General features: G+C 48.9%; 5 protein-coding genes across 8 annotated transcripts; 3 read left to right on the forward strand and 2 right to left on the reverse strand.

Annotated features, from left to right (window-relative positions):
* Window positions 1-212: 212 nt before the first annotated feature.
* Window positions 213-10,934, reverse strand: LOC4813501 (histone-lysine N-methyltransferase 2D). 4 transcript variants are annotated; one of them, XM_015187824.2, is made up of 4 exons: window positions 10,526-10,934; window positions 2,405-3,031; window positions 2,178-2,329; window positions 213-2,113 (listed from the first exon to the last, which is right to left on the reverse strand). In XM_015187824.2, the coding sequence occupies exons 2-4, from the start codon at window positions 2,946-2,948 to the stop codon at window positions 1,220-1,222; spliced, it is 1,590 nt and encodes a 529-aa protein (XP_015043310.2). In that variant the 5' UTR covers window positions 2,949-3,031; window positions 10,526-10,934; the 3' UTR covers window positions 213-1,219. The 4 variants fall into 4 exon arrangements, with proteins under 4 accessions (XP_015043310.2, XP_015043308.2, XP_033239746.1 ...); XM_015187822.2 differs by lacking the exon at window positions 10,526-10,934 and adding an exon at window positions 5,926-6,081; XM_033383855.1 differs by lacking the exon at window positions 10,526-10,934 and adding an exon at window positions 5,919-6,081.
* rt (Protein O-mannosyltransferase rt) lies at window positions 5,356-22,159 on the forward strand. The gene is made up of 5 exons (XM_001353875.4): window positions 5,356-5,443; window positions 18,289-19,697; window positions 19,785-20,347; window positions 20,412-21,188; window positions 21,257-22,159. The coding sequence occupies exons 2-5, from the start codon at window positions 19,033-19,035 to the stop codon at window positions 21,976-21,978; spliced, it is 2,727 nt and encodes a 908-aa protein (XP_001353911.3). The 5' UTR covers window positions 5,356-5,443; window positions 18,289-19,032; the 3' UTR covers window positions 21,979-22,159.
* Window positions 6,609-7,309, forward strand: LOC6900747 (uncharacterized). The gene is made up of 2 exons (XM_002135070.3): window positions 6,609-6,930; window positions 6,994-7,309. The coding sequence occupies exons 1-2, from the start codon at window positions 6,858-6,860 to the stop codon at window positions 7,242-7,244; spliced, it is 324 nt and encodes a 107-aa protein (XP_002135106.3). The 5' UTR covers window positions 6,609-6,857; the 3' UTR covers window positions 7,245-7,309.
* Window positions 16,148-16,906, reverse strand: LOC117184837 (protein new-glue 3-like). The gene has a single exon (XM_033383858.1). The coding sequence runs from the start codon at window positions 16,594-16,596 to the stop codon at window positions 16,270-16,272; it is 327 nt and encodes a 108-aa protein (XP_033239749.1). The 5' UTR covers window positions 16,597-16,906; the 3' UTR covers window positions 16,148-16,269.
* Window positions 22,137-23,955, forward strand: LOC6900749 (uncharacterized). Its single transcript, XM_002135072.3, has 3 exons — window positions 22,137-22,786; window positions 22,851-23,036; window positions 23,095-23,955. The coding sequence occupies exons 1-3, from the start codon at window positions 22,266-22,268 to the stop codon at window positions 23,894-23,896; spliced, it is 1,509 nt and encodes a 502-aa protein (XP_002135108.2). The 5' UTR covers window positions 22,137-22,265; the 3' UTR covers window positions 23,897-23,955.
* Window positions 23,956-24,172: the final 217 nt, after the last annotated feature.

Raw genomic sequence — 24,172 nt, forward strand, 5'->3', positions numbered from 1 at the left:
GCCAGGGATCCGATCGTAATAGGCTTCGGCTTGGCGTCGCATGGGCCACTTGATGGTGCAGTCATTGCATATCAACGTCCAATTATATTCGGTTCCTCTGGGTGTTTGACACATCCAATTCCAGCACAAAAATTCCACCAATATACCCCTATACTCTTTGAGTATCCGGTATAAGCACACACCATAGTATAGAATGAACAAATTCCGACAAGTTTAAGATCAAATTATATTGTTTACTACATTTTTACACTTGTTTTGTGGCTCTTTTATCGGTGTAGCAAAAGTGAAACGTACATACATTCAATTCAAATATCTTATTCTGATCCGTACCTAGATGCAAGTGTAAATCTAAATTGCAATCGTTTACATTATATACATTATATACGCGGATATATAAATATACATATACGTATGTATGTAGTGCGCCTGCATTTTACAATCATGTGTTCACGTAATCGTACAGGCACGTGCATTGCATACCATACGATACGGGTTCTATTTGTAAAAAAATACCTTTCACTAAAATACATCGCTTACAAAACTATTATTCCTTTGCACAGTTCTCTTAAAGTATGTATTCTATGGAATGTTTTTTGGGGCAGACAGAGGCCTGGGACCGACACCACTCCTAGATGATAAATAGATAGCTCTCTCTATCGTCCTATGATTTTCGATTTTGAATAGTAAAGATAGGTAGGCAAATACTTTTGGAAGGAAACTGTTTTAAGCTTAAGAACTGATTGCGGAAATATGGGATCGGATTTTGGAAAGGTAACGCATTTTGAAAGATCATTACGAGCTTAGGATGCAGTTCTTAATAGAATTAGGCCTGATTTTTAACGATTTTTAGGATTTTGGGTTAGCAAAGAATTCTGAACTTTGATTACAAGTTCCAAACAGAAGAATGTAGGCCCGATTTGTGCGTGTAGATTCGGAGACGGTCCCAACTGTCGTCGGGGTCTGGCTGGTGGGGGGCGGCTTACCATTAAAATTGTACAGCGTTGGGAGTTTCCATGTGGAAGCTCCCGGGATATTTGCTAGCGAACCTGCTGATATCGTCAACGATATTCTCCAGTGTGTTCTATCCGATTTGCGGAGTCAATTAAATTGTGTGGACCGAGAGAGTTGCGTTTGGGCCAGCCGCCAGCCGTTTGGGACTGGCGGCCGGCTGTGAGGCGGAATCGAATTTTGCTTAACTGACTTTACAAAAATCATTTGGCTAATTTAGCATCTGCTGCTGTTGCTGCTGCCCCTGGGCCTGGACCTGCTGCACCTGCGTCGCCTGTTGCTGCTGCTGGGTGATCACGATGTGGTGTTGCTGCTGCTGCTGCTGCTGTTGCTGCTGTTGCTGCTGCTGCTGCAACTGCTGCTGCTGGCTGGCCAGCTGATTGGCGTGCTGTAGCGCCGCGGTGGTCGCCTCTGTCACCACCGGCTGGAGCATACTGGTGCCGTTCTCCCGCCGCACGTGGCTGTTAAGCTCGGCCTTCACACGGCGGGCGATGTGGGAGCGGGTGTGCTTGCGGAGGTGGTCCTTGCGGTAGAAACCCTTGCCGCACTCCTGACACTGGTGCCGTTTCTCGCCCGAGTGGATCACAAAGTGCAGGCTGAGTTGCTCCTTGCGCTTGAAGGCCTTGAGACAGACGGTGCAGATGTAGGGGCGCTCCGGGTTGTGCGACTGCTTGTGGCGTGTGAGGTGGTCCTTGCGCTTCAGCGACGCCTGGCAGACGTCGCACACGTACCGCTTCTCCAGGTTGTGGCCCACCAGGTGCACCTCGAGCAGCTCCGGCTCCGGATAGGCCACATGACACTCGGGGCACATGTACAGCGGACTGCCGTCCAGGGCCGTTCCAAGTCGGATCTCGCCCGGACGCAGCTTCGGCTTGCGGTCCTTGCTTCGCTTTTTGCGCTTCTTCTTCTTTGTGGTGCTTGTGGCGACGCCTGTCGCCGCAGACGTGGATGCCACTGCCGCCTGTGTCTGCGCCTGTGCCTGTGCCTGAACCTGCAACGTCGTCTGCTGATGCTGCAGCGTCAACTGGTCCTGCTGAGGTATGCTGATGGTTGTGGTGCCAATGGTGTTGATCCCTATGGCTGGTCCCGTTTGAACCTGCAGCACCTGCCATGAAAAGCCATCGATTAGTAGAGTTGGCCCAGTCACGGCACAGCTCGCAGCCACTCACCACGTTCTGCTGGTTCTCCTTCTTTATCGTCTCCGCTGAGTACTTGAGGAAATGGTGCAGCGACAGGGGCAGCGTGTTGGCCGGAAGATGAGAGAGGTAGTCGGCGACGGTGGTGCCCGGCGTGAGCGTCTGCCAGGAGGTGTTCTGAAGCACTGAAATTTAGGATGACGATGAGCACTATTGTCGAGGGACTCAAAGATGGGGATCCTGGCTGAGGAGGGACTCACCTTGCTGCTGCAGGATGGCGTTGCACAGATCCTGGGTGAGTTCCTGCGGCGCGGCCACCTGTTGCTGCTGCATCTGTTGCTGTTGTTGCTGCTGCTGTGCCTGGCCGGAGGTTCCCGCCTGGAGGGCGTCGGAGGCGCCGCTCGTTGCCGTCGCACTGGCATATGCGACTGTGGCATACTGCGGCTGCTGCTGCTGCTGCGCGGTGGACACCAGGTGGCCGTTGTACTTGTCGCCCTGCATGCCCTCCTCCTGACCGCTGCGGAACTTGCTGCTGCTGCCGCCCCCGCTCTGCCCCGCCGCCATGCTCGGCTGGCTGAAGTGCGTCATGCCCACTGTGGTGGCGGCCTGTTGCTGCTGGTAGCGTGTGCTCCCGCCGCCTGCATCCTGCTGCTGCTGCTGCTGCTGCGGGTTGTTGGTGGCCGTCACCGTCACATCGGCCACCGCGGCGGTCAGGGACGAGACGAGGGGCGCCGTGCTGGTTGTGAATTGGGGCAGCCCAGGGATATTGCCGGGGAAATTGTTCCCGAAGGGTGTGAAATTCATTTTTCACTCGTTTCTCGGCTCTCAGCCGATCTCTCTGCGGATTCGGGGGAGATTGGATGTCTTCGTCTTTGAACACCGGGCGACTGAAATGAGAAATCCCATGATAAATAATGTAGAATCATTATGATGTAGCTATGTATATATATCGTAGATATGTAGATGCAGTCGTGTAAGTTTCTGGGAGGGATCCAGTTGTATAGGAATAAATACATATATGCTTCAATTCGTTTTGTTCTTTATAATTAATGATCACAGTACATGTGCCTGTGAATGACTGTTTAGGATCTAAACGGAAAAGCCCCGACCTGTACCCATATAAAGAGGTTACCTTATAGCATCCTCCAATATTTTGGAACGGAACCATTTCCGACTTTATAAGGTGTCACAAAACTTAGACTTCCAATAAAGGAAATTTAATAAATGGTCCCCTTCCGTTTTTATACCAATAAAGTCCTCTTATCGTTACTGAATTGAATTTCGCAATTAATATTGGTACTCTCCATTTCATATTTTTGAATACATTTTTTAAATTAAATATAAATGTGCATTGAAATTAGGTGAAACTCATTTTAACTACAGATCCTTTGGAAAAATTCACATCCTTAAAGTGGCTCTATTAGAAATATTTATTGGTACACTGTTTAAATCGGAACATCATGCAGACCCTAAGAGATACATTTTGCGGTCCTCAAAAAACTGTTTTGCCGCTTTGGATAGGTGGATTTCAACGTTATCCTGTTTAAAAATCCACTGTTCCCCCCAGTGTGCCTCACCAAAATGTATTAATACAGACTTATGTTCATCTGAGAATTCATCCGAGAAGTCCATTGCAAGCCACGTAAGTACGTCATTTTTCCGTTGAGACCATACATTTTGATCTTTTTTTTGTCACTGAATGTTACGTTTTCCCATTCACTTCCCATACGAGCCGTTTTATGGCTGGACAGAAGCATAGGCTTGCGCGCCATTTTTATACCCGGTACTCGAAGAGCATGGTGGTAGTGGATGTGTGTAACACCCAGAAGGAATCGTTTCCGACCCCTTAAAGTACATATATTTTTAGCCAGCATCAATAGCCGAGACGATATAGCCATGTCTGTCTGTCCGTCTTTTTTGACGCCTAGTTCTAGTTCTCCATAAGAGATAGAGGAACCAAATTTGATATCCAGATTCCTGACTACGCAACCCTCTTCCACGCGCCTACTCCTTTTCTCTCTATTTCTCTCACACACACATTCTTCATACTGCAGTGCGCGCCCTCTGGCGGAAGGAGCGCGATAAAACGGCTGTTGTTGGTGTGAGAATAGAAAACTATAGACAAATGTAAATACAAAATTTAAAAAAGAAAAATGTAAGCAGATAAATTCTAGTATATCATATAAAAATCCCCCAAACGGTTTTTTCTAAAAATATTAAAAAAGTAAATTGTTGTTTTTTGCGATAAGCGATACCAAACGACTTACAAAATATATTGTATAAGTTACATAAATCATAAGCTCACATATGTACATATATATTGACTGAGTACCGGGTATAAAGTAGAGCCGTGGCCTTTTCCGCGCCTCACAACGATCCTTTCATCGGAACTTAATATTTACTACATATCTGCGACGGGAAGTGATCCCAGTAGAAAGTTTAGCCTTTACATCCCGTGAACTAGTCGCCGTATTTATAGCCAAATTCTTTATTTGGATACACATCTATCCTATTCTAGTGTCAACTGATTCATTTAGGATCTTTATCAGGGACAAATACACTGAAATAATTCTCCATTGAAATGATAATGTTCCCCAATCGGCTAATCGGGGAAACGACACGACAAGCGGGAGTACAATTTAAGCTTAGATGAAAATTCGCATGAAAAGTGAAAACATCGTTGCAGTGTTCGTGGTCCCACACACACTCACACAGTGCGACACAGTAGTGCTCCACACAGACGTACAACCACGCGGCAGGACCAAGACCGTGAGAAGCATCGCGACGATAAAAAAGAGCGCCAATCCTGCGCGCTACATCAGAAAGAGAAAAAAGAGAGTGAGCAGAGCCCCAACAGTGGGTAGGGAGGAGTGGGAAGGAAATATTGATAGTTGGCAGAGGCATGGTGGCCGAGGGTAGAGGCGGAGGCGGAGGCACAGCCATGATGAGCTAGTGTGTCGGTACATGAAGATTAGGTTAGGGCTGACCGTTGATTGTTAATGTTTAACCAATTCGCGAATCGAACTCAAAGACACCGCTTAGAGGATACGGACTTGTTTGAAAGGAACCCGCGGACCCCCTCTTCAGTTGGGGAATCGTTTGAAGAGTCCGACTCGCGAGCCAGAAGGCAGTCAATGAATGGGTTCCTTCATATCGATTTTCTCCAAGTACGCAAATTAGTGCCGCGTTTAATTGAGTAACAGCACACACACACACACACGCACGCACGCACACACACACACGTACCGACTCCGCTCCGGGCAGGAGCTCCCCGCCGGAGTCATATTTAAATTTTTCCGGTAAGTTATTTGTGTTTACAGCAGCTCCACCACAGAGGACTTTCACTTGGGAACGCGGCATTTTTCCCGTTTTCCATCTCCGAGATGGAGGTTGCTCGCGAACGAGCCCGTGACACAATAAAGGAGAGGCGTCCGTCTGTCCGTCCGTCCGCCCAACACACGGACAAAGGAACAGCCGTAGCCACAGCCACAGCCACAGTCTCAGCCGCAGTCGATGCAGACGTCGACCGCAGCCGATCGGCTGATGTCTGGCTGCATGGCGAAACTGCAGCCGATTGCAGTGTTCCGTTATGGCAGCGCGGTGTTTTTTGTTTTCGCAGCATGTCACCCGCCCGCCCACAAAACACACGCCCCTCAAGGGAATCCCTGATTCAGTGGCTCCGCGAGTGGGGGAAATGGGGTGGGTGTGGGAGTGCGGGGGGGGCGCGGCAAAAAATATGTATTGGAGGAGCCGGCTGGCTACCACTATTTGTACCTCGTACCTACTGCTGGCGCTCACTATCGTCTGGGTGGCGCACACATGCACATGCACCATGCACGGACATGGACACGGATACGGACACCCACTCCGTCTCTGGCTGCCGCATCCACGACTGGCCACCTATCGGCGTGTGGCGCAACTTCACTACTGATGACCCGACCCGACGACATGCCCAGCCATGCCATTCCCTGCCATGCCAGGCCAGGCCGTTTGTTCGCTTCAAGTTATCCCGCCTGGCCCCCAAGGCCACCCCACAAAGCCGCGCCTCGTGCAAAGCACGAGACAGAAGCTTCGGCATTTGCCATATGATTGTGTTAGTTTGTCTAACTCTGTAGATGAGTCTGAGCGCGCGAGAGTGAGTGAGCGAGAGAGAGAGAGAGAGAGAGAGAGTGGTGGTGTGGACGGTTGAGTGACAGAAACGAGAAGAGACAGCGAGAATAGCGCCAGAGAGCAAAAAACAACTAGCGCTCTTTTATAGTAAGAACCAAGGCTTACCTACACAAGGTGAGGCACTATATGTGTAACGTCTCTCCTGTCTGTCACTCGCCCTCCTTCGGAGAGAGAGTATAGGATTGTGGTGAGAGTGCTCTCTGCGAATGGCTCACCCTATATTAACACGCCTTGCTAATAGCCGTTTTATTTGCGATTTGTTCAGCCTGCGTCGACGTACATAGATTTTGTAAACCATGCAAGCAATCCCGTAAAGGTGCGGGTGTGCAGTGTCTGCATCGACATGTGGATGTGCTCGATCAGATTGGAAACAAGAGGACTACAATGAACACCAATATCCCCAGTCCAGCTGGAAGCATTATTCCCGCAATCATCACTCCTCAGCAACAGTGTACTGTACACTAATCGAAAATATCAGTTACGGTACGTTTCGGTAACCGTTAAATTGTTCCAAGCAACGCGATCGATCCCGTTAGTACCGCCATGCGTTTTCCCTGGCTAGTTCTGGCTTCATGTCTCTCTGTCGCGGATCCAGGACGTGCAGGAGCTCAGAGGGGTGACTAGAGCGATCCAGGTAGCGGGTCTGGGAATGCTATATCCATGATCTTACTCTCCCCAGATGAGCACTACGATGTCGTGGGTGTCTCCTGTGGGCAAGACGAGGTCGTCAGCTGCATGCTCGTCCGGTGCACTGAGGGCGGCTTCTGCCCGGCGGAACAGTACTGCTACGACCCAAAATGCGTTTGTCGCCGGGGGTATCGGCGGGTGCGAGGAGCATGCCTGCCCAAGCACACGGACCACCACCTGGACAGCGATGCCCTCAACTCGGCCCTGCTGCAAGCACATTTTCAAGAGAATTTTCACTTTTAACTTTTCGTTTTTCATTATATTTGCATTAAGGCTAAAGAAAATTAATAGAAAATACTCGTACTCAAGTGATATTTCGTGGGGGTTCTGGGTTTTCTGTTGCTCTCGGATCCCTTCTTGGGTGGATCTTCTTGCCGCGCTTGATCTTCCGCTTGTAGTGCCTCTTTGTCTTCTTGGGCTTGAAAGATCCTGCCCCCGTAGTGGTGTCAGATGTGGCAGATGGAACGATGATGGTCCCTTATGCTTCCTCTCGGTAGGGCCGGTACTATTCTTTATAACCAAACATGTGTTTCTTGTCACAATTGTCACACATTCGGCGGCCCAGAAACACCTTATAGTAATAATACGATCCATCCATTTCTTTTCTTCTTGAGTTTTAGGGAAAATATCAGCTTTTCGCTAAAAAACATCATTGAAATAGTTGAGGTCTTGATAGTTTAAAGGCTTTTCCTTCCACCACACATATTTCCATCACTGCAGCCCCACATGCAGTACCAAAAGCATGACTCCACCATTTCCCCATGAGTCCATGTGTGTGTGTGTGTGCCCTCCATTCACATGATTCACTCGTGTAAGTGGGGGTGTGTGTGTGTGTGTGTGCCCTTCAGATTTGCATTTGCAGGAGAACTCGAGCAGAACATCTGCGGCCGGAGCAGGAGCAGGAGCAGGAGAGGCAGGAAGCACAGCTGCAACCAAAACAAAGATGCTGCACCCCTGACACTGACACTGAAAGCCGCACCCAAGGCCAATCAACGAAACCAGGCCACGCACACGAATTCCGGCACGGCACGGTACGGCACGGCACGGCGTTGCATGGGAACAGCGATGGGGCGATGACGCAGCGATGACGATGCTCCCGGCGAACGGCCTACCACTGCAGGAGGCTGTGGCCACCCTGCCGCACCACACCACCCACACCGCCCCTCTCCCACCCAGCGGCAGGCCAAGCAGAGGTAACTGCACTCTGGCCGAGCAAACACCGAGCACACACTCTTGGTCGGAGAGTGAGTGTTTTGGGGAGAAGCACTGGCACTGGCACTGGCACTGGCACTGGCAGTGCATTGCAGCTCTCCCGTGCGCATGTTGGGGTAGGGGTGGGTGCCACCTTGCCGGCACCAGCCATTGCATCATCATCGTCGTCGTCGTCGTCGTCGTCGTCGTGGTCGTGGTCGTGGTCGAAACGAACATACAGCAAGTCGCCCGCGCCGCATTCTGCTGGTCAACCCGCCAGCAATCTCACACCATCCCACAGGCCCCGTCGCATTCGAATGTGTTACAAGTGGCAGTCAGCGGCATGCACCCTGGTTGAAATCTGCATTTTTTGGGCAAATTCTTTAGTTCCCATAGTTTTCCTGGGCGGGAAATACTAAATACTATATTCTCTCCATATTTTATGGTGAATACTAGAGCTCTGAATGAAACCGCATAGATCACAGCTATACTCATGCCTCTTTAACGCTTTCGATCTTTACGAATCCGGCCTTCAGTCACTCCCGAAAAAACCAGCAAAGTGAGCGAGAAAAAAAACCGAAATTTTCGCATCTGACACAATCGCGAGTGATTCGATTCAATGAGAAAGCTGTGTCGCTGATTCTAGCACCGAACAAAGCGAATACCGAATCCTCCTCTACTATAAACTATAGTCACACTTTGATTTAAATACATTCTTCTACCAACAACTGCATGCCACTGTGCCGCAGCGACGTCATTGTCATTGGCAGGTTGAGTGGGCCGTATCGTGCTGGGCCTGGACCCCTTTTTGGGGCCGATTTGGCAAAGACGAGCTGTGAGGCTGAGTGCAAGTCGCGCCCCCGCCGTTTGGCTCCTACCCGGGAGAGCCATAGCCTGTGTGTGTGCCGTGAAAGTGAAACTGCGACGCACGGCAGAGTCGGAGGCGAGGCGGCATCCATCGCCGAAATGCCATATTCGTGGCCGTGGTCGTGGTCGTGGCCGTGGCCATGGCCATGGCCATGACCCGTCTGTGCAGCGAATTTCGGGGCCGACGCACGCACGTACAGAAGTTTCGGGGCAAATTCGGAAACGCGGTCACAGGATGTCGATGACGTTGCCGGCTAAATCCACATTTCGATGCAAGTACATTAAAGGCTGATTTATTGCCTGATTGTATGCGCTTCATGTGGCAGTGGGCAAGGTCCTCATTGATAATGTGAGACGATTTCACGAGTATTTCGTTGTACCGACGGGTCATGGTCATGGCCACCATAGAGGTCTTGTAAAACTTCCAACAGGATAAAGGATAAAGTGAAAAAATATTTGTTCCTTATAATTATCATTTCTTCAATTATTTTTTTATTTGTAAACTATGATGCGGGGCATTTTTCAATTTAAATTATATATTATGCCGCTAAATATATTAAACTAAGAGCTAAGAAACTATTGAACTACCCATAAAGGTTTTCGTATGCAGATAACAAGCATTTCTTAGTCTAGTATAAAATGGGCCTGAATAAATAAAAGATTCGTATCTTTGGCATGCTTTAAAAAATTTGAATGAAGAACTAACGTCTAAAAAAAATTCATAAAAAAGGCATATCTTTGGCATGCTTTAAAAAATTTGAATGAAGAACTAACGTCTAAAAAAAATTCATAAAAAAGGCATAGCGGAAAAAACATATTAACCATTGTAGAAAACTTCAACTTTTGGTGGCTATATCTTGAGGTACGTCTAAAAAAAATTCATAAAAAAGGCATAGCGGAAAAACATATTAAAGATTGTAGAAAACTTGAACTTTTGGTGGCTATATCTTGAGGTATTTTTATTTCCACGACACGACTCACAAACCCTATAAGAAGTCGTTTAATTCTCTATTCAATCCACCGATTTCGTGGGTATATTGAACATTCTAAGCAAGAGGAAGTGATCTACACATCCAGCCCTACAATCTAATTTTTGTATCGTGCAAAGTACAAAATGAGTGTCGGTTTCCACTAAAGTAAAACCAAAGCTAAGAAAAATGTTCTTATAAGACTATTCATGATGTACAAATTTACATTTTTGAGTAGTCATTTTTACACTAGAGATAATTGTTCAGAGACTATTCAGAGTCTTGCAATACTTTTAAATAATCGCTTTAAACGGAATACCATTCTAGTCTACAAGTTGGAGCACATGGTATGGCGAATCCGTTGAGCTTTTTTATATGCATGTACATAAGTAGTGTTTAAATAATTATTTTTAGGACTCAAACTTTGGACTGAGATTTTACGGTTTGCACTCGCTATTCCGCAAACATTTCCACCGACTTAAAGAACTACGTACTCACGGGACTCTATTGCTCTGCAGCACTCCGTTCACATGTCAGGCCTCTATGGCGACACGTTTCAGCTCTCTTGGGCAGGTTTGAACACGTTTGTTTTTGGGGGGAATCGGTCGGTGCCTGTCTCTGCCACCGGCGAGACCGTATTTTCCGCGTGAAAGTAAAAACGCGATGCTCTGAAGACGGGCGGGCACATAAAACACAACACAGAAACAAAATGAGCGCAGACACAACTGCAGTTTGGATGCCGCACAGGATGGATGGGGGTCGACGGACGGATGCGAACTGTTTCGACTCGATGACGTAGTGTCGCCGCTGACGCTGAAACGTAAACTGATTGAAAGTGCGTTCGTCTGTGTCGTCCAGAGCCGGAGCCGTAGCTGTAGCCGTAGCCGTAGCCGTAGCCGGTCCCCAGTGCCGCAGCCACACACAGCTCTGTTGATGGCCCCGGCGCCTAAAACTGTGCAGAGCTTGCTGGCGGGCAAAGGGTACGGGCGGGGAATAGGGATGGAGCCGAAGCCGATACCGATACCAATGCCGATACAGAGCCGATGCTGCTGTCGACTAACAGTTTGGACAAACGTTTGCCGGCGGCAGACAATTATTTACTCTTTAAATTGCCGACAAAGCGGCATCCCCCTACACACACAGACACACAAGCCCTCCCACACACACACACACGACTTTTACACCCCCACCCTCATGCACAGACATCCACACCCACACGAATAGAGGGATGCACGCACTATGGCGGCGGACTCCTCGCTTTCGCTTTTGTGTTTGTCCTCTCGCTGGCTTAGTGCTCCCCTTCGGCTTAGGGTTCGGCTCCACTCGGCTCCTGTGGGGTGCTGGGGTGCTACGATGCTATGATGCTGGGCTCTCTGCCGCTCTTTTTAGACGGCGCTTGCTCTCTGTTTCTCTCTCTCTCCATGATTGCAAGCTATGCTTTGTGCCGTTAGTTAATTTGAGCGCGCGCCGGCAGGTATGCAACAGTTTTTTCCAATAGCACTTTTACAAGCATTTTTCCATGCATCAAAACTAACGAAAATCATTTAAGTATATAATGTACCTATTTACGTACATATGTGCACATTCATTCCATGTACATCCTATGCGCCATGTAAAGGGGTCTAAAACGGCTTTAATTGGGCTGTTTTTATGTAACTTAGGAGTACATAGCCTGATATACATATACGTTATTGTCTATGTCTATTAAATTCGCAAATTTATGCATTCTTCAAGGAAAACTAACTCCTAAATTCAGCTTTCATCCCTTTGAATATAAACAGAAAAGATTAAGATCAGGCGGTGGGGGGCTCAATGCAGAGCTGTCATCTGCATATTTGTCCTGGCATTTCCAGAAACACAAAATAATACAATATTTTGAGGTAATTCTGCTACACTTTGAGTTCATTTATTATTACTTATATGTAATGCGATTGCTTTTAATCATTGTAAGAAGAAGGTCCTAAGAAGACACGATTTCTAGCAATAGCTTCTGAGAACTACGTTCTAAAACTTTAGTTGAACAATTAGCTTGAGATTGGATCCTTTTTTGGTGCTCGGTTACGATCGAAGAAGAAACCTTGAAAATACTGAGGTCTGGGGTTGTTTTTAGTTATTTGAAGTCTTTGATTTCCATTATTTTTTCTATTCGTCAGGTTGAGTCCTTTAAAAAACATAGTTTTATGCATTCTCAATGTCATGAGGCTACTTCCTTTGTCCTTTAAATTCGTTATAGCGACAAATCCTCTTCAATGGCCATAGAAATCGATAGTCGTGTGTAAAGAAAAAACAGAACACGAAACGAAACGAAACGAAAACTAGAAACCGGCTCTGGTCTAAGGGCCTTGCACATGTACACGGTACACATACTATGCGGATTTGTGCCAACTACAAAAATGGACCAACTGAAGTGCAACACGATAGTAACTAAATCTAAACAACAACGAACCCCAGCCAGTGGCACTAGCACTAGCTGTGGCAGTGGCAGTGGCAAGGTCACACCGATGCTTGGCACCACCTTCCCCAACAAATGGGGAACCGAAAACTAACCAAAAACTAAAAGTGAATCGAGGCAAACGAATCGGAGTGGGCTCTACCTCTCCTCTCCTCTCCTTTACTCTCACCATCTACCAGATCCCTGGTTCCTGGGTCCTGGGTCCTGGCTCCCAGCTCCCGGCTCCGGTGCAGGCAGAGGGCTCTGCCGAGCGCCGAAATTCATTCATAAAATTCTAAAACGCGCTAAAATCTAAAATTCTAAACAAACCACTCGGCAGTCGCCACAGTCCGGACGAGTGCTGTCCCCCTTCGGAGAGGGCTGGCTTCTGAGGAGGCATGCCTCCTGCCACATAAGGGGTAGTCCACTCTCTGTGCGGTGTGTGTCTGTGTCACGCGAAAAAAGCACCCACAAATTTCGGTGTTGCCTGGATGCATAGATGGATGTTGATGTGGATGTTGATGCTGATGTGGATGTGGATGGATGAATGGTTGGATGTATGTATGGCTGGATCCATGGGATGTCTGGTATGGTATAGTAGGGGAGTACCCACTAGGGGAATGAACTCTACTTCTGAGTTTAGGTGGGTCCCTGCTCGGGGGAACGCTCTCAGGCGGAGGTAAGAGTCCTGCGAAAGTGTGTTACTTGTGCAGCAGGAAAGTATGCTACATTCCCGGCAACGAAACTGCACTACGCAACTTTTGCACGCAACTGTACCCAGGCCAAAGAGACGGCTGCCATTTTGTTATTATTTTTAGCACACGACAGCAAGCAAATCAAACTAAAAAAGCCTGCATTTTATGTACATATGTGTATGTGTGTGTGTGTACATATGCTGAATAAAATATGTACATATAACATATAAATTTATGTATTAAAAAAACCCTTGCATTACACTCACACACTCCCCGTCTACATATGTACACATGTGCATGCGTGTGTGTGTGTGTGTGTGTCTAGGCAATGCGTATGTAGAAGTTTGTAGTATCCTAAGGCCTATCGAATATCCTCGTACTGCCGTCCACTGGGTTTTTCCGCCTGCACTGTACTCTCTGTGTGTATGTGTGTGTGCGTGTGTGCTTGTAGAACTGCATCATTGCGTACATGTGTGCGTGTGTGTGTGCGCAACAACACCTAACTCCAGGCAGAAGTGCAACAAACTCTACACAAAAAGGCCACCCAACAAAATGCAATCAAATGGCAAAAATTTTGCCAGACTGCAGGCGACAACAACTACAACAAAATGTTGTTGCAACAACTGCAGCAGCATTCGCCCACAGTCTGCCACAGTGCGGTGAAAAGCGGCGGCAGGAGGAACAGGTGGTGGTGAGATGGACTGATGGAATGATGATAGAGGGATGGCTGGGAGGAGACGGCTGGTTGCCGGCCAGACACAGGCCATAAAACAGCAAAAACAAATGCATGTGAAACATTTTAGTTGCATTTTCTATATATGTATATGTATATGTATGCATGTATGTGTGTCCATGTCTGTTGCATGCATCTGTGTGTGCGTGTGCGGGTGCGGTTGTGGGTGTGAGTGCATAATCCATGTACATATACAGAAATTGCAAAATACAACCCTTAGCTTCTGACTAACAGCTCAAAAAAACATCCGATCCGCATCTGTGTGGGTGTGTATAAAATAAATTTCATTTAAATTAAAATAAATAAAACTCGTCCCCGACCCTAGTCGAGCCACAAAAACAAGAACTTAGACAAAGCGCAGACACATCCATAATAGACCCCCAGTCCACACACAAAATCCTCTCGATCCAGACAGCAGATGAAGCTCCTGTCTGGACGAGTGGCCAGAAATGCATGTGGCAGTGGCAGTGGCTGTGGCTGTGGCAGAGACAGAAGACGGAGGACGGCAGACAGAAGATGGGGCAAGACAAGGCTTTCATTAGGCCGACTGCAGTCTATGCATTTTAATTGATTGCCAGTCATCTGTTTTGCCTTTATTTCTGCCCAAATTGCATTAATCTCCGGCAATTTTTGGGCAGATGTTCCCCCAATGCCATTAGCCGCAGCGTCCATTGACCTGAGGCTGTTCGAATCGAATCTTCTTTTAAGAAGTGGTTAACAGAGACAAAAAAACTAGCTCTGAATTGATACGTATACTTAATCTCTAAATAAACTCGATTAGTCACATGAATGAGGAGAATAAACAGCATATATGAAGTCTGTAAGCCCATTAAGAAAACCTGCAACTAATTTGAACTTATTTTATAATAAATATTGCTTTATACACAATTCAGAGACCCAACATTAAGATTGTAGTACTCTTGGATTTTCTGTTTCCTCCCCTAACCATTGCACAGTCTTTCTATCATCTACATTCATTTCCTATCCCATTTCCTTTCTCTTACTTTGCATTCATTTTTCAGATTTTTGTGTTTTTTCAGTTCTTTAGTTCCTTTATAGTTCTTCTTCTGTCCTGTGATGATTACCTCATTCTTTATTCAATGTGCGACCTCACACCCCTCCTCTCTGTATCCACTATTTATCCCTAGTTGGTCGCATCAGGGAGTAAGCCAACAATGTCCGTTTAATCAGTCGCTGATTGACTTGGTTACGAAACGGTGGGCCCTGACATGCCCCAACCACAGGCTCCATGGAGCCAAAAGCCAAAGGCCCGACTGGGGTCCGTGGTTGGGTGGGTGGCTGGGTGGTTGGGTACTAGTGTAGTCGAAGGAGACGAAGACGGAGGCAGGCATTAACCAAACGGCGGCTAAATGGAATACGTCCTCGACCTAGTTCAATGTCAATGTCATTGTGCCACATTATCGCTGGCGACGTCGTCCTTTGGCTGGCTTGGCCTTGGCTGGAGGGAAACGAGCGCACGAGTCGAGGCCACGGCCACGAACATGGCCAAAGTGGCACACGGCAGGCAGCACATCCTCCACGCTCCATCCTCCATCCCCCGCCCTGTGGCAAAAACGAGACACAACAGAAACAGCCACGATGCTGCAACGATGCACGGCCCCTGAGTAGGAGAAGGAGTCGCAGTCGGAGCAGGAGCAGGAGAAGCAGCAGCAAACACCAGCAGAACCAGAAACACCAGCAGGAACAGGAACAGCAACAGGAACAGCAACAAGAGCAGGAGCAGGCGGTGGCGACAATATCCTTGCACTTGTGCAGGCCGCGAGGCCGACACAGGGGCTGGATCTCTGTGACTGCCGACTGGGGCAGGGGTCGTTGTGGCACTCACAGTCACACCGCTAAGCCTGGCAACCAATCCGTCGCCAGCAAAGGCAACAGCCCTGCCCCATCGCTGTTCACTGCTGCAGTTGCTGGGTGCAAGGATGCCATGTGGAAGGCCTTGCCTCTCGCCTCAACCCACCACACCCTACACCCCACACCCCACACCCCACATCCCACACCCCACACCCTACTCCATCTCTCACCATCTCTCTGCCGCGTGGGTTGCACTCGAAGCTGCAAGTAGAGACACCCTCTCCAGTATCCAACTCCGATTCCAACTCCGGCTCCAACCCCAAGCTTTGACATCTGCTCTCTATCGTATTACCCCCCTTTCCAACCCTTTCTCTGCAAAAGCTCCTGTCCTGTTAGCTTTTTCAGAGAGCTGCCAGATGGATATAAAAAACAGCGGATACCACTAGCAGACTGTAAACGCCTGCACTAAGAGCGATAGAAATATATTTGGATATTGATAGTTAAGTAGATTGAAAACATGTTTCCGGATTTCCGCTACCTAAGTAGTTGTCGTTGGTCGTTTGCTGTCCATTTAGCCCCTGTTGCTCTCAGATCCCTCCTTGGGTGAGCGCCTGCGATGGATCTTCTTCTTGCCGCGCTTGATCTTCCGCTTGAAGTGCCGCTTTGTCTTCTTGGGCTTGGAAGATCCTGCCTCCGTAGTGGTGTCAGACGTGGCAGCTGTGGTCGTGGTCGTGTCTGAGGACGCTGCTGTGGTGGTGGTCGTGTCTGAGGACGCGACTGTGGTTGTAGTCACTGCTGTTGCCGAGGTAGTTGTGGCAGTGGCAGTCACCGCACTGGTCTGGCTCACCAGGAAGCACCCGATGGTCGCCAGGAGCAAGAGAACGCAATGATACTTCATGGTTTCTGTTGCTGCTGCTTATCAGAAAGTGATAATTCCATAAGGGATCGACCGCCTTTTTATTGGAATCTCAGAGCGAGGTTTTAAATTAAAAGGTGCCTTAAAAATATTGGCAACAATCTTAAATGTTTAAACAATTGCCGTGTAGGCCGCTATTACTTGTTTGCCTGTCCCACTTTTGAATGTATTTGGAGTTGTGGATCAGATTCTACCACCCTAGAGGTTCTCACGTTGCTTGCTACGCACAGGCCTAGATCCGGCTGGTGTTTGAACTGTCAACATTGTCTAGGCACACGCACTGTCGCGGTATAAATAGCTTAGCACCAAGCATAAGAAAACATTCAAGTTATACCTATATATGCTCCGCACAATGTATGTATGCATGGGTACTTATTTGTTAAATGAATACAAATATTCAGGGAGTTGGCAGTGGCCAAGATCGGCACACGTTTATGTAGACAGAGAGTCATGGGGGGAAGCAAACAATACCACTTTGGGATCGGGTTTGTTTTTACAACGGCCACAGTACTGAACACAGCTCCACAAAATACATGATGTTTGTTCACAGATAGAAACAAAAGCTTCAGATTTAGTCTATGAACTTCTTGCAGGATCAAGGATTCAAGGGAAAACGAAGCAAAGCGTCAGTCTTCCTAGGCGCACTGCTTGATCAGATGCTTGTGAAGGGGAGCGACGCACTGTTTGATTAGTAGGCTGGTAAGGGAAATCAAAAACAAACCGTCAGGAATCAACGTCGCACTGCTTGAAACAATGACGTACTGCTTCCAAACCTTTAGGTTTTTCGCAGCGAACTGCTTGCAGTGTAGTCGATTGTATTACCATTTTTGCCAAAGCGAATAAATCTAAACGATGGAGGAAGTAAGTGCCAGTGAAAAGAAATTCCCACCTGGCTCTTTTTCTCCAAAGAGAGAATTTTTATAGCAGAAAAGTATTACAGCAAGTCTTTCTTTGGGCTTCTACACATACATATACATATCATACAGCTTATACATACATATACTGGCAGAGTATACCCCAATGGATACACAATAAAAAGAAATATTAATATCTAGCGGTTAGGAAGGAATGTGCGCTTCAACGGGTATGCTATAATGGTTAGGCATGGAACGGAGAACCGGCTTAGAACCGTTTACCTAATTCCGAATGATGGCATCTGATGTCATTCGTCAAAGAAAACAAACAACAACTGCCCCAAAAGGCCAGAGCATCGCGTAAAGGTACACACGACATGGATCTCCATGAATGAGGTCATTGGGTCACGATGCAAAGAACTCCTTACCTCTTAACATGTCTGTGTGTACTCGTATAATCCTAAACGAACAGTCAACAAAACACGTCTCCGCACTTGGGTCGCGTGCTTCGTACGGTTCCCAGACCTGTTCAATACCTGCGTCTCTTAACTGTACAAATAAAGTGTTTTTGCACCTGGTAGACGTATTGTTGGAGGGCATATTGTGTGCGTGCATATGTATGTTACATCTGTAACACCGATCCACTGAAAATGATTATACACGGCGGGTACATATATATGTATATACTCCTTACGAGTATTTATATCACTTTTCCTCCCACTACGAACGCATCTTTTCAATAAATTCTACTTATAAATCCGTTCAGAGGGTATCGCTTGGTCGGTAAGTCTGACAAAACAATATTTTTTTTCTTTTGCAGTTCCTGTTCGGCGACATTCGCCGCACAGAGGCGCAGAGCGCGCGTCAAGGGAGAGAGAGCAGCGGAGAGAGCGATTGCGATTGCGAGAGCGAGAGCGGGATCTATTGGCATGCATTTGTTGGCTGGCAAAACAAGAAATGGGCTAAGAATCACCGCAGACACAGCAGCCGAACGGGGACCGAACCGCATTCCAGCGCCTGGCTGCGCAGTCGAAGAGCAAAAGAGTGGAGCCCCAGCTGCGGTCGTGGGGCCTTTTCATTGTCAGTCCGCGTCGAGATCTTCAGCGGGCAGGTTGGAAATTTTAGCGAGAGAGCAGAAGACAGCAGAGCAGAAGACAAAGCATCTTTTGACGCGCGTGTGTGTGAATGTGTGTGCGAGTGGGAATATTTTATAGTGAACTTTCATCAGCTGCAGCCCCGCGGGTCGCCCTCTGCCCAAAAACGAATATGTAAATGAGAGAAAAGGGACCAGACAAAAACAACAACAAGTGGCCGAAGAAAGTGCGAAAGCGGCTGCCAAACCGGTTTTCGATGGCAAACGTGGCAATGCCTCAGCAGCAGAGGAAGATATGAACAAACAAAACACAATTAACGTGGATTATCTCACGTGTGGTAATCGGTTGCGATAATTGTACGTGTAAAAAGTGAAAGTGAAAGACAGACAGACAGACAGTACGTACGCAAAGCAGCGAGGAGCAGTCCGCGGTTCGTTCTCTCACGCCACGCTATAATAGGAATACCAGCCATGTACAACAACAACAATGATGGCGGTGGCGGTGGCAGCGCCAACGGCAACACCATGCAGCAGCGCCGCAAGACAACGACACGCTCCAGATCAAAGCAGCAGCAGCAACAACAATGCACCAGCGAAAACGTAATCGAAAAAAATCAAACGAACGGCGCACAAAACGAAAGACTTCACTTTCGCGGAAGCAGCAAAGACTCGGCGCTGTCGACGCCGCTGCTGCCGCGCAGCCGTTCAACAACCTCAGCCATCAACTCACCTTCCCCACTGTGCTGTAACGGTGGTTTGTCCATACTCAACTGCTGCCGCGATGTCAACTGCCACCTGAATGCACCTTTGCGCGGCAGCGTGGAGTCGTCGCGCAGTCGGCGTTCCGAGAGCCGGCAATCGTCACTAACAGCGACGCCGACGACAACGCCAAAGCAAGCTTCACCTTCGCCTACGATCTCCGAACGTTCACGATCTTGTTCTGGATCCCGCTCCCGTTCGTGCTCTTGCGACGGTCGCCTTGTAGATTGCCATAAACACAGCGCTGCGGCAGCAGCTGCGTCTACAGCCGCACCGCAGTTTACCGTTAACCTGAGCATCGATCTCTTCAGTTGGACTCTCTTTCTGCTGGCATTCTGCACGCGCTTTTATAAGCTAGCAACGCCACCCCACATTGTGTGAGTATGAAAAAGAGAGAGAGGCACATATGTGTGTGCGACTCTTCTAAGCTCTCTTTCTCTCTCTCTCTCTCATTTATCCCACAGCTTCGATGAACTGCACTACGGAAAGTACATCGCCCACTACATGCGCAACATTTTCTTCTTCGATCAGCACCCGCCCCTCGGGAAACAGCTGATCGCTGGCCTCGTCAGCCTAGCCGGATACGATGGCAACTACACATTCTCTAGGATCGGGGCCGCGTACGCGCCGGACGTGCCCATCTTCTGGTTCCGCTTTATACCCGCACTGTGCGGCAGCCTCCTGGCCCCCGCCGTCTACAGGCTACTGCTGGAGGCCAGGCTTCATCGCTGGGCAGCAGCACTGGGCGGCCTTCTCGTCGTCCTGGACAACTCTTTGCTGACCCAGTCGCGGTTCGTGCTCATGGAATCGATGCTGCTGCTGGCCAGCACGCTCGGGATCGCCTGTCTGCTCCGCTTCCAGCGCTGTCGCTTGGGCAGCCTCCAGTGGCTGTGCAATGGATCTGCGGCAGGCGTGCTCCTGGCTTGTGCGGGCGCCGTTAAGTATATCGGCTTCCTGGCCCTGGCTCTGGCCGGGTATCTGCTCTGCCGCCACCTGTGGCAACTCCTGTACGACGCGAGCCTAACGAGTGAGTAATCCTCCCCAGAGTCTATCTGATTTCGATTATAATGAATAGATTTCCCTCCCGACAGATCGCCAGCTCTGGATGCACGCCCTGAGTCGGCTTCTGCTCTTCGTGGGCATTCCCATAGCCGTGTATATAGGGGTATTCTATGTCCACTTCCGGACGCTGCACCGGGCAGGCCCTCATGATAGCATTATGACCAGTGCCTTTCAGGCGTCGCTGGAGGGCGGCCTGGCCTCGATCACCAGTGGCCAGCCGCTGGCTGTGGTCCACGGTTCGCAGATAACGCTGCGACACACCCACGGACGCACTTGCTGGCTGCACTCCCACGCTGCAGTCTACCCGGTGCGGTACAAGGACAAGAGAGGCTCCTCCCACCAGCAGCAGGTCACATGCTACTCATTCAAGGACGTGAACAACTGGTGGATCGTGAAGCGGCCGGAGCGGGACGACCTGGTGGTGGGGGAACAGCCAGACGTCATACAGCACGGCGACGTCATCCAACTAGTGCACGGAATCACCAGTAGGGCATTAAACTCGCACGACGTCGCTGCTCCGATGACGCCCCAGTGCCAGGAGGTCAGCTGCTACATTGACTACGAAATCAAGATGGCCGGAGAGCTGCTGTGGCGCGTGGAGATTCTCAATCGGAACTCTGAGGGCGACAGCTGGCATGCCATCAAATCGGAGATACGTCTCGTCCACGAGTCGACGGGCGCTGCCCTGAAGTTCAGCGGACGCCAGCTGCCGGACTGGGGCTTCAACCAGCACGAGGTAGTGGCCGATCGGGATCAGGTGCACGAAGACGCCATTTGGAATGTTGAGGAGCATCGCTACACCAAGAGTAAGCAATTGATTGCCTAAATCATTGGTTGAATATCCTCTGACCCACTTTTCGTGTTCCTTCAACAGCTCAGGATCAGCGGGAACGAGAGCGTCAGTTGCTCTCCGCCGAGATGATACCCACGAAGCGGACAAAGCTCTCGTTCTGGGCCAAACTCCTGGAGCTGCAGACGAAGATGTTCTGGCACGGCAAGCACCTGCAGGCGCACATGTACAGCTCGCTGCCGCACGAGTGGCCGCTGATGGACAAGGGCATTGCCTACTGGCTGGACTCGCAGTCCAGTGCCCAGATTTATCTCCTGGGCAACGTACTCATTTGGTACACGGCCAGTGCCGGGATACTGGTATACGCCACCCTCCTGGCCTTCTATGCGGTGCGTAGGAGACGGCTCTGCTTCGACGTCTCCCAGCACGAGTGGCAGCGCTTCCTCATGGCTGGCGACACCTTCTTCGTGGGCTATATGATGCACTATCTGCCGTACTATTTTGTGGACCGCACTCTCTTTCTGCACAACTATCTGCCCGCCTTTGTCTTCAAGCTGCTGTTGCTGTGCTTTGTCGTGGAGCATCTGGACTACCTTTTGCGCCGACACTGCTCTGGCCGAGGAGTGCACCTGGTGCGCGTCTATCGCTTGGCGCTGCTCCTCTGGCTGCTCGCCGTCGGCAGTGTGTTTGTCAAGTTCTTGCCGCTCAGCTACGGAGCAAGAAAGATGACCATAGAGGAGGTCAGACGCCTGCGCTGGAAGGACACCTGGGACTTTATATTGCAAAAGAACTATGCGCTGAACTGAAACAGTACCTTTGGCCAGACTGCAGGTGCAATAGACCCCCCTCCAAATGTAACATAGAGACTTAAGATTCTGAGCTAAAACGTAGCTAAAGTTTATCTAGTAATAAGCTATCTTCCATAGATGCCACGCCTTCCGTATGTGCAGCCGATTAAATGCATTATTTATTTATTTAAACCAGAAATCACAGCAATCCAAGTTCGGGCAATCGTCTCGGACTGAAAATTCAGTTTTTGTTTATTCAGAAATTCACAGTTTCACAGGGAATACACTAGGAAACACACCAGAACATGGCAAACATAGGACACTTTATAGACAGGAATGCCGACATTCGTGCAGCAGGGTTGTCCTCGTTGAGGACCACTGGGGCCGACAGGGAGAGCATCAAGGATTGTTTTGTCTTCAGCCATATGGAGGAAAAGGCCGAGCATATGTTACGCGCCGAGTGCAAGCATTTGAAGATCCATTCAAAAAGCAGACGCACCCCGATTGTACCGTGTAATACCGTGGGAGATCTCCTCAGTACGGAATTGCAAAAGACACGTTTCATGGCATTCAAGGAGAAGTTCTCCGAGGACATGTACTTCAAGAAACCAAAGTTGGGGGACATCACGCCGGCCCACTCGAAGCCGGACAGCGTGACCAACGAAAGTCGGACCTTTGGACGGCCATCCAGCATTCCGGAGCCCCTATACGATATCATATTGCCACCGAAGCCAGCCGAGCAGGTCAATCGAGAGTTTGGTGAATTTCACCAGAAGCGGATCATCAGCAACAATCACTATTTCCCCTCGGAGCAGATCAATCGCAGGTTGGTATTTATATAAAGATGAGAATACTCTAAACTGATATGCATACCCTTTGATTTTTTTCAGATATGAAAAGCCCTTTGACCGCCACAACACGTTTGGGCAACAGACCAAATTCAATGGAATGGGATTGATGGTGAAACGTTGCTTGAAGCAGAACGGCGCGGACGATCCACATATGGTCATCGTCCGCAAGCCACAAATGGACTTTATAGATCGCACCTACGGCCCATTGGGATTGAAGTACAAAAAGTGAGTGTGAATAGATCTCTCCCCTCCAGCAAATCTTACATGAAAAACCACTCTGTAGATATCCATATGATGTGCCGAATATGATACACGGACTGCGGCGACTGACGCCCAAGTGTGATGTCAAAATGCTGCTCGAAAACACCACACCGAATACGAGCACTGAGAAGTTGGTGAACGCCTTCACTCACCTGAACATTTTGCGCCAGGAGCTGCAGAAGCGCATCGACTTCAAAATGTTCGACCTGATCTCACTGCTGGAGAAGAGCGACAAGGAGAGCACGGGATACCTGCCACTGAATCGGATCATCGACATCATGCACAAGCTTCACATTCGCGTGGACGCCCGGAAGATTCGCATCGCATTGAAGCACTACCGAATGCTCCTCGACGAGGGCTGTGCCACGGAGCGCATCAGCTACCAGGAGTTTTGCCGCCTGATCTCCATTCAGGTGCCATTGCCATCGACGGGAAACATTTCGGTGATGCCCGAAAATAACTACAACAAGGATACCACCTATCGCCTGCTCTGCGCCGATCTCAAGAAGACGCCCGACAAGGGTCGCGTCGAACGAAAGCACCAGCTGACGCCCGAGCAGCTGGACGCACAAAACACTCATGTCGAGGAGCTAATAAATCCCGATCAGGCTATGCTGTCGGGTCTCGGTCCCAGCGATTTTATGCGCCTACGATCCAAAGAACAGTTGCAGACTATATTCAAGGAGGTCGTATCCAAAGATGAGTTCGAACGCATCTGTGCCCAACTGATGGCCGACCATGCTGACCAGAAAGATATGTTTTCGATCGTGCAGTTCAAGGCCCTGATGGGGAACCCCATTCTGCACGAAAAGGGTACCACATAGATACCATAGATACCACATTTACAACACGAGATTAATGAATAAATTGAATGAAAAAATTATACTTTGTATCTGTTAGATAATTGTCAGGGATGGGCACGGCACTAATGAGTGTGTCCCAAACATTGAAGACAATTGTTCTGAAAAATCGCCTCGAATAGAAAAAGAGAACTACGACAACAATCGGCTCTGTAGTGGTTGCCTTTACTCCGCTTAGATTTCACCGCAAGCGTTGCGAAATACTCCCCGTGATTTCGCAGTTTCTTCCTCGGCTCATCG

The sequence above is a fragment of the Drosophila pseudoobscura genome, chromosome X, assembly GCF_009870125.1.
Source record: "Drosophila pseudoobscura strain MV-25-SWS-2005 chromosome X, UCI_Dpse_MV25, whole genome shotgun sequence".
Lineage (NCBI taxonomy): Eukaryota > Metazoa > Arthropoda > Insecta > Diptera > Drosophilidae > Drosophila > Drosophila pseudoobscura.